The sequence below is a fragment of the Eptatretus burgeri genome, chromosome 5 (assembly GCF_056783735.1).
Source record: "Eptatretus burgeri isolate ZD-2024b chromosome 5, Ebu_testis_v1, whole genome shotgun sequence".
Classification (NCBI taxonomy): domain Eukaryota; kingdom Metazoa; phylum Chordata; class Myxini; order Myxiniformes; family Myxinidae; genus Eptatretus; species Eptatretus burgeri.
Window position 1 is genome coordinate 31,920,816 of NC_140965.1, and position 10,680 is coordinate 31,931,495.

The following is a 10,680-nucleotide window of genomic DNA, read 5'->3' on the forward strand; positions in this document are numbered from 1 at the left end:
AGCAGCAATCTGAGTCATTTGGGACACCGATGCTGCTAATGAACGTGGCTACGATGGGAACCCAAGGAACCCCACTGGCACAGACACAGCCAGACACAGGGGATGGAGAAACACCCGAGGAGCCGGATACCCAGGCCACGTCAAACTCCTCAGCAACTGCTCCGGTTGGTAAATGCTTCTTTTGTGGGTACAAAAGACACCCCCGCCAAAAATGCCCCGCCAGAGATGCCACATGCATGAATTGTGACAAGAAAGGGCATTATGCCAGGGTATGTAAATCTACTCTAAGGAGAAATAAACCCACTTCTGCGGCTCTCTACTCGCAAAATAAATTAACTGCAGCCTCCCCGGGGAATCTATCCAAGGCTATCATCAACGTACGAATTAATGGGCATATGGCTGAGGCACTGATTGATACCGGTAGCTCTGAAAGTTTCGTCAACAGCTCGCTAGTGAAGGGCAGGAAATGGAAAATCCACCTGACAGACAATACGGTATGCATGGCCGCCACCTCACTACAGTCCCGCGTACGAGGGTACTACAATGTTGAATTGGACGTAAAAGGGTACACGCATCGGGATGTAAGGGTACTGGTGCTTCATGATTTGTGCGCAAACGTAATTCTGGGTCATAATGTCCTCAAGCAGCACACGAGCGTCGAAATACCCTTTGGAGGAAGCAAACCTCATCTAATTTTAAATGCCTTGACTACCGCAGAGGTAACATCCCCCCAGCTGTTCGCTAACTTGTCGCCGGTCTGCAAACCGATAGCGATCAAATCGCGGCGATATACCACTGCTGATATGAACTTCATCACTTCAGAGACCAAGCGATTACTGGAAGAAGGAATTATAGAACCGAGCGATTCGCCATGGCGCGCACAGGTGTTAGTAACCAGCAGTCAGAACCATAAGAAACGAATGGTTGTCGATTATTCCCAAACGGTCAATCGTTTCACCCAATTCGATGCCTACCCTTTGCCGCGCATAGACGAGATGGTCGAACGCGTGGCCAATTATAAGATATTCAGCACCATCGATTTGCGAAGCGCCTATCACCAAATTCCCATCCGAGAGGAAGACAAACCTTACGCCGCATTCCAGGCAGGGAGGCGCCTCTACCAGTTCAGAAGGATACCATTCGGTGTCACGAATGGAGTAGCTTGCTTCCAACGAGTTATGGACGACATCATCTCAGATGAAAACCTCAAAGACACTTTTGTTTACGTGGATAATGTCACAGTGTGCGGTAGGGATCAGGGGGAACATGATATGAATCTGGACAGATTCTTGAGCATTGCTAGAAAATATAATCTGACTCTCAACTACGAGAAATGCGTATTCTCGGAAAGGTCAATTGACCTACTCGGCTACACAATAGCCGACGGCACGATTAAGCCTGATCCTGAACGATTGCGCCCACTTCGTGAGCTACCCCCACCTCAGGACCTGCAGACAATGCGCCGGGTGATCGGCATGTTCGCTTACTATGCGAGATGGATTTCGCAATACTCCGAGAAAATACATCCCCTAGTGCATTGCAAAAACTTCCCACCAGATGCCGCTGTTGTAACAGCTTTCCACAACCTCAAAGACGATATCAGTAATTCCGTGGTATTATCGATCGATAGCTCGGTGCCCTTCGTGGTGGAAACAGATGCTTCTGATCACGCGATAGCTGCTACGCTTAATCAGTCTGGGCGACCCGTCGCGTTCTTCTCGAGAACTCTCTCTGGAAGCGAGCAGAGACACTCGGCAATAGAGAAGGAGGCGTACGCCATCGTCGAAGTGCTGCGTAAATGGAGACATTATTTACTGGGAAACCACTTCACGCTCGTTACGGACCAACGATCCGTGGCATTCATGTTTGATGGGAAAAATAACGGGAAAATTAAGAATGAAAAAATTATGAGATGGCGGATAGACCTAGCCTGCTATAGTTACGACATTGTTTACCGGCCCGGGAGGGAAAACCCTGCTGCAGACACCTTCTCGCGGGTCTACTGCTCGGCGGCAATCAGTCGGGCTTTGCAAGACCTCCATGTGTCTCTGTGCCACCCGGGGGTAACCAGAATGGCACATTTCGTACGCAGACAGAACCTGCCCTATTCTATTGAAGATATTAAACAAATGAATGCTTCATGCCCTGTTTGTGCTGAACTAAAACCCAGATTCTATGGTTCGGCTTCTGGCAGATTGATCAAGGCCACTTCTCCCTTCGAGAGACTAAACATTGACTTCAAAGGGTCCCTGCCGACCGAGACAGACAACAGATACATATTCACTGTTGTTGATGAGTATTCAAGGTTCCCTTTCGCATTTCCGTGCTCGGATATGACCTCGGGCACTGTCGTGAAATGTCTGTCTGACCTCTTCGCTATGTTTGGGAAACCTTCGTACATACATTCAGACAGGGGGCCGTGTTTCATTTTTGCCGGGCTAAAACAATTCCTATTAGAGCACGGCATAGCAACTAGTCGAACGACGGGTTACAACCCACAGGGTAATGGTCAGGTGGAACGGTATAACGGAATCATTTGGAAAGCCGTAACTCTGGCGTTGAAATCAAGAGGACTGGGCTTCGAGCGGTGGGAGGTTACCCTTCCCGACGCTCTGAATTCCATACGCTCTTTGCTCTGCACGTCCACCAATGCAACTCCTCACGAACGAATGTTTACTCACCAACGACGTTATGTTGACGGCCAATCGGTGCCCAACTGGCTAACCCATCCCGGAACAGTGTTCATGAAACACCCGGTACGACAAAGCAAGTATGAACCCCTGGTGGAAGAGGTCGAACTCATCGATACTAATCCAGAATACGCTCATGTCAGGCTCCCGGATGGCAGGGAGACCACTGTGTCGGTTCGTCATTTGGCTCCCTCAGGCACTCATCCCGCAGGTACACCACCATCTGGCACACCTCCCTCTGACATCCCCTCCCCAGGTGTTCCCCCCCCGGGACTCCACCCGAGAAGGGTGACGACGGGGCTACCGCGTTCCACCCGGGAGCGATCGGGGAGTCATCTCCGGCACGAGTCGAGGCTCACCAAGAGGATCGGAAGCCTCCCTCAAGTGAAACCGCCATCTACTCCCGGAGAGGCCGACGAATAATACCCCCTCGCCGACTCGATCTGTAAAGGGGATTATCGGCATCCTCGATGCTCATGCTCCTATATGCTCGTTACATAATATATCGATGCTCATTACCATGCTCCTACAACTCCAAATAATCCTCACTGCTTGGCATGTATGCTTCTGTAGTTTAGATAGTTCACATTGCTTGAAATGTATACTCCTGTAGCGCAGAAGTAATCATGGTGCGTTAGCTGGGCCTCTAGTTACATTTTAAAGACGGGGAGAATGTGGTGAATTGAAGGTCGTGACGTGTGATCACATGTTGCCCGGCTCGAGCACGGAAGAGATAAAGCTGAGGTTCGGCTCGGCCGCGGGGTTTGTCCCTGGGGCATTGTCGTTTTATGTCGGCGGCTCACTTGGTGCTCATTGAATGGTGAGAATACTGATTGATATATAATACTGATTTATTTTGCGGTGATTAGTTGCGCGTGTGTACCTTACTGCTTATGTACTCCATGCTGCGTCTGTATTTCCTGGTGTGCCCGTAGAAGCGGCTTCAATCAAATGGAATAAAGCCTAAACTCTGAAGGTTCTTCTCTCGTCCTCATTTCACGCCGAATCTCGATATACCTAAGTACCCGCGCGGATAGCTAACCGGGAGACCGTACCTCGGCGCAGGTCGGCTGGGACACGAACCGCTTAAGCGGTCCGTTCTGCAGTGATAACCGAGCAGGTATTATTGCCGACCTCGCCGGATCCGATTCTATTGAACGGGTATTTAAAACCCAACTATTTATTCCGCAATGCAAGATGGCATTTCCAATAGGGAGAGGACGCAACGAACGGGATACATTTGAACCAAGCACATTTATTTATAATTTACACACAACACGTATGCAGGCAATGCAATTAAATAATCATACACATATGCAAAGAGACAAGAGCAATCATGTATACAGACAAAGAAAAAGCAAGGGAAAGCACTACGACCGAATATAAGCAGTAATAATTTACAGGCACTTAAGTAGTTCTACTTCTCAGACTCGGCGCCACAACATTCATTCCAAAGCCCAAAAGAAAAGGGCCATCCCCAAAAGACGAGGATGGCAGACCGGGTTCGTAGACATTTATGTGCGTGGAGCCTGGCTGACCGAATGGGCCCCATGAGACCGACGCTGGTTACCTGCACCCTCGTGGTGCGACGGTCGGCGAGCTCTCTCCGGCACTCTCCTCTCGTGCGCGCCTCGACCCTGGACCAGCGCACACAACCCTCATGACTTGGCGCCCAGAGGGAAGGCACCCGGAGCTCGAACCACCACAAAGCAGCAGCAATCACCAGACCAGAAGAGCTCGATGACGACGAAACCACCAACGACCCCAAATAAGCTGAAACCACCAACGCAATCCAGAAGCTCTCCCGAAGAGACGACAATGATGACGACCAAAGACACACTACCAAAGCTCGATGACAAACGGGCTTGACGACAAAAGGCTCAACAACAAAAGGGCTTGACGACAAAAGGCTCGACAACAAAAGGGCTCGACGACGTTCAAAAAGCACTAATGTCACGAAGAGACGAAGCTCCCCCGAAGAGACAACAACCCACACAATCACCCCTCCTTCTTTGAGCTCGCGTCCTGTCCGCCCTTATATCCCCTGGGGTCCAACCCCTTGGTCCTCCCCGTTTTCTGCTCCGCCCCCCTTCCAGTTCCTGCGACAAGCTTCCAGAAAAGGGGCGTTCCTCCGTTCCCAGCGCCTCATTCCACGAACCGACCAATGGCGAACGATCTGCCTCACCCTTTCCCCTGGGGTCCAACCCCTTGGTCCTCCCCGTTTTCTGCTCCGCCCCCCTTCCAGTTCCTGTGAGAAGCTTCCAGAAAAGGGGCGTTCCTCTGTTCCCAGCACCTCATTCCACGAACCAACCAATGGTGAACGATCTGCCTCGCCCTTTCCCCCACACCAAGTGCGGAGAAAACAGGCGGGAATATTAGGCGGGAAAAAACCGTGCGCCATCGAAGTTCCTTTGGTTTCCTTTTGCTCGCGTTTATTGAATGAATGCGGAGAGATGGTTGTAATGTGTTCGTGGAGAAGAAGGGAATTGATAGCTGGCGTAGCGGTGAAGGTGGTTAGGTGGTTGGCGGTAGAGACGATCGTGGTTGTGGCGTTGGTGGTGTGGTTGGCATTGTGGTTAAGGGGAGCGATTTTGGTTGTTGTAATGGTGGTGGAGATGTGGTTGGTTCAAAATAACGATAGAAAACGAAAAACCTACCTCAAAGGATCACAGCCCTGTGACCCGAATAAATCCCATTAAACAACGGTGGGGAAATCTAACTGAACACGGACTTATCGGCATAACTAACTAAGAACCTATATGGTGTTCAGCGAATTTCCACAGCCGTAGCAATACGCTCGTTGACCGGTGTTACCTCATTTATCATTGGAGTCAGCTTATTAGACACAGCTACAGCAACTCCTTGGTCATGGTAACCATCAGAGCGACCAGACCAATTAGAAGGTGTAACCGCCCACCATGATCTCACCACTATTCGGTCACTGAACCTCAGAAAGTGCTGCCATACCGATGTCCAAATGCCTGAGCTCAGAAGATAACAGAGACAGGTGATCATCCTCTCTTCGGGATAGGACATTCCAGGCACCCACGCGAAGGGACCGCCTCAGGTTAACCCAAAGAGACTGCCGCCTAGTAAACGACACCTCAGCACCACCCCGACATACGCTAACGCAATCTGACCCAGGAAGGTTGCCCCGTGATTTTCCTCCTATCATCAAAGATTGGCGGTCCCGAAGGCTTTGCCCCAATTCTGTCATCTGGTGAGCTGCCCAGCGAAGGGCAGCTGCACAGGAGGTACTCCCACGGAGTGGGTTTTCAGATTTCTTTGCATTTTCCTTGTGTTTTGCAGAGTGAAGCGTTTCGTTGGTTTTACAATGGCCAGAGTGCAAATCCTGTCATCAACCTCAAAAAAAAAAAGTAACCCAACTGCAGGAGGACGTCTGCAGACACAGTTGGGTATGATATATGGATGGCAGTTGGCTCACAAGGAGCTCCTCCGCCCTTGAACAGGTTTTGTTTTAAATCCTGCTGGGTGTCCATATCCAAGCACCCCTCCTCACCAAGAAACTTGGTGTGGGAGACGGTTTAGTCACCGACAACCCGACTATGAAACAGGTTAGTACAGGTTTACATGTTACCTGAAGCAAGTCACACATCTAATCTGGCCTGACCTGACATATGACACTCTGAAGCTGTGGCTCAAATCCAAGAACATGGTACCATTCCAACCTAAGCTGGAAATTGGCAAGCTCATGGATGAAATGGTGTCTGAGGAGTTTGCAAACAAATTGAGTGGGGGATCTGGAGGGATCTGGAGATTCTAAAGAGTTGTGGAGTACCTTCAAGACTACCATTTTTGATGTTGCTGGTGGGTGTCGTGGAACCCAATGTGAGGCAAAGAGGAACTTTGTCTCCCAAGGGACACTGGATACCATTGACCAGAGTTGCAGGGCCAGGCTTAATGGCAGAGCTGAGCTGCTCAGGGTGCCGAGGCGTAAAGCTGTACATTCGGTGAGGCTGCATAAGGAGGCTTATGTGCGAGGAATCTATGAAAGGGTAGAGCATCACCTGTGGTCAAGTGATTCTCGTCCTGCTTACAGACGAATCCATGCATTGTGTTCCTCCAGACCTGTCCCTTGGTGTACTGCAGTTGGAGTAGAGGGTGGTGAGCTCTCGACAACGGAGTCTGAGGCGAAGGCCCACTGGGCCAACACGTTAAGCGGCTGTACCAGGCTGACCCATATGCGGTTGAATTGGATGTCAAGGCTGTTACTATCCCTATTGCTGATCCTCCAATCAACTATGAACCACCTGATCATTTTTGGAAACACAGGCTGCAGTGTATTGGTTGAAAGGGAGCAAAAAGCTCCGGGGATTTGTGGCATCCATGCTGAAATTCTCAGGGCTTGTGAAAATGCTCCACTCATGTCGTTGCATGCAGTTCTGTGCTCTGTTTGGAGCACAGACATCATCCCAACTAATTGGAAGAAGGGCCTTGTTGTCCCTGAATGGTAAGGGAAGGGTGATCACCAGGATTACAAATATCCAGGGGTGACACTGCTCTCAGTGCCGGGCAAGGTCTTTGCTCAGATAATTTTTCAGATGGTTCGCCATCGTCTGCTTGAACACCAGTGCCTACAGCAGTCTGGCTTTACAACAAAGAGATCAATTATTGACCATATCCTTTCTCTTCAGGTCCTCACCAAACACAGACGAGAGTTTCAACAGGGGCTGCTCTCAGCCTCTGTTGATCTCTGTAAAGTGTTCGATTCAGTGAATCTAGTATTTTAATGACCTCTTGAATGCTGCTATCATGTCTGTACCTGTTTGTGGTGAGGATGTTGAGGTCATGGAGAGATTCACTTACCTTAGCAGTAATATTCATTTCTTCACATGAGAGACAGAAATCAATAGACATATGGGTCGGACTAGGGGAGTCATTGATTCACTTGATTATGGAGTGTGGTGCTGTCGGTACCTATGCAGGAGGATGAAAGTCTGAGACTTTAAGTCCCTTCTTGTTTCCAGTCTTGCTCTGCAGATGTGAGACGAGCACTCTTACCAAGGATCTGAGACAAAGACTTAACACCTTCGGTATCAGGTCTCTTCAGAGAATCCTTGGCTATCGCTGGCCAGACTCTGTGTCTAACGAGCGTTTGCTGAGAATCAGATGAGATTTGTTACCTGCATTGTCCGTGAGCATCAGCCGTGGCTGTATGGACATGTGGCTCTTTTTCCTGACGCTGATCCTGCTCGCTAGATTCTCTCCGCGAGGGAGCCTCGTGAGGGGAGTAGGCCAACTGACCGACCACGTGTCTCGTAGTAGCAGCTTGTTGATCGGTGTCTCAGGAGGTGGGGTTGGGCTGGGCAACTGCCAGGAGGATGGCCAGACAGAGGTCTGTGGAGTAGATGTGGCAACGCGCTGCTACGTCGCATGCTCCCACATTCGACCTGACCAAGTTACTTGTCTCTATTGAGAGAAAGAAATGCTCACCTCCACTACTTTGTACCTCTAGTCTCCTGCCTGTGGAACCACCTTCTTGAGTCATTAGAACACTTTCTACCCTCTCGGGATTCTCAATGGGAATGCACTGCGATCCAATTTCATCTTCTGTCCCTACCCGTGATTCTCTCTACTCCTGTGAGGTCTCCCCACACCCACTCCCTTTACCTGCAGGTTCCTGTCGTTGTTTCTTTCCTATCCTCTTCTCCTGTTTGCTCATCCACCTGCTTGCATTATTGTCTAAGCTCATTCCCCATCACCCCACTGTCAGTGTGTTTTTCGATTGTCATCATACTCTTTCATGGGCCTTCATTATTTCTTGGATAATTTTTTGTTGTTGACAAATGCATTCACTTAAAAGCATTCACTCCAACATCAAATACTTCTTAATTTGTATAGAAATATCCACAAATTATTGGCTATCCTCAATTTAAACGTCTTTTACTCCGCATGGTTTCTCAATAACTCATAATCATTGCAGAAATCGAAAAAAACTGCAGATAAACTGCAGCAGATTGCACACCTCAACATCCATCCATCCATCCATCCATCCATCGGGACCATACTCTGCGCAGAGCGTTGGTGCTGCTTAAGCAGTCTCCTTGGCGAGTGCACACAATCCTGGACGGGTCGCCACTCCGACACAGGATACCAGCAAGCTGGCACTCATTTTACCAACCTCAGAAGGATGACAGGCAGAGTCAACCCCACCTGGTATTAATTCAACAGCAGAGTGGGACTCAGGATCATTGGATCCCAAGCCCACCACCCTAACCATCAAGCCAACACCAGGCATGCAACTCAACAACAAATTGTTAATTTGATGATTTGCTGGCCCAAAAATAGTTTTTGGGTTAGTGTGGGTAAAAATGACAAACACGTTAGTAGATGTGCGCAGAAATCGAAATCTACTTGAAATCCACACGCTTCTGACAATATGTTTACAAATGGTGTCGCACACCTGATCGAGGAAGGCGAAAGCCCTGCTGTATTCGGCCACCGAGTTGCAAAAGCTATGGAACAGTCGCCTCCCAATGGGTTGTTCTTCACACTCACTGGCGAAAGACAGATGCAGCAGTTGTCGAATCTCCATGCATTTGGCCGGCCCTGGAAGTGCGAGACTGCGGCGGCGTTTTGACCCTCCGACACCAACATCCATGCTTTTGCGTGCCTGCAGGTAAGCCGTGTTGGCGATGAGGTTATCCAGGCCCCCGAGGTCACACATAGTTTTGACCACAGTGACTTTCAAGTATCAGCCAAGAGATAAATCGATTAAACCCAAGGGTAACGGGAAAGATGTTGCAAAAGCAATGTCGGAAATACAGACAACATGTGTTAAAAAAAAAAAAATAACAACGAGAGAGATAGACAGCAGCAGCATAAATAGCAGAGACAGTTTGGATCTGTTCCACCTGGCATCAGCATCTTTATCTCATTAAGGCGATTAGCACAGCAGATGAAGTTATCTGCAGGATGTAATCTGGGTAACTTTGACTTAGCTGTGGATTTTGATGTTACCCTACTGACAATCTAAGGTTGAATACCCGTTTTCATTTATTCTAATTGCGTAGAGCAACAAATTGTAATTCAAGTACTCTTCTTTCCACACATTTATTTAAAACTTGGAAGAAAGTAATTGAATTTTTTTTTTTTTTTAACAATAAATCAACATTGAGTGTATTCAGTATTAAAGGGAAGAAGCTGTTACACGATTACATTTAGGTACTACCATAAAGACAAATCTCTCGCTCATTGAAATGAGACGAGGCTGCAGCAAGGAGGAAGGTAAGCAAAAACCTCCTGAATAATGGAAGTGCTTTTCGGTAGCATCAACGAAGTGAAAGCATTCGCCACTATTACTATACATTTTCTTACTTAGCCATATACTAAATGGTGTCCTATCCAGGCTTACTGGTGTATTGGGGTTGCGCATATCTGGACTCCAACTGGCAGAAAAAGATCTGAGATGCAGGCCGGCCTGCTCACCAGTTGAACTAGAGGATGCTATCAATAATGGCAAGAGTCCCAAGGACGTTCCTTTAATTACTTTCCAACATCACACTGTTTCAAGAACAAACCTTGAAACCAAACATTTGTGTAATTGGACATCCAAAGATGGTCACCAAGGTCGATACAGGTTATCTTTTCACCCCTGTCTGTCTGTCTGTCTGTGAGCAGGATATCTCAAAAAAGTTATGGACGAATTCTGACAAAATTTGGTGTTCAGGTTGTAATGGGTGTGTGATGAGGACGAATTGATTCGATTTTGGTGAAGATCTCGAGAAGGATCTGGATTCGATAATTTTTAGTGTGATTCTTAACCATTGAGAGGTGGGACCAAAAACGATAAAAAGGATGATATTTCAAAAAGTTGTAAGATGGATCATGACAAAACATGGTAGTTAAGTTGGGTAGGGGACAATAACAAGCCAATTAGAGTTTGGTGTGGGATACAAAATGCAAACTTCAGCCTTGTGGGGGGTATGTGCTCTACCGAGTGCCGTTCTAGTTACCCTGACCGAAGGAG

The 10,680-nt window shown here is 48.3% G+C and overlaps 1 protein-coding gene across 1 annotated transcript in view; it reads right to left on the reverse strand.

Moving 5' to 3' along the window:
• Positions 1-9,512, reverse strand: part of GRK7 (G protein-coupled receptor kinase 7) — a 33,194-nt gene extending 23,682 nt beyond the window's left edge. Inside the window, exon 1 of the mRNA XM_085881295.1 lies at positions 9,115-9,512. Coding sequence (XP_085737421.1) covers positions 9,115-9,378 — 264 coding nt within the window. The 5' untranslated portion in view covers positions 9,379-9,512. The remainder of the gene's footprint in view (positions 1-9,114) is intronic.
• Positions 9,513-10,680: the final 1,168 nt, after the last annotated feature.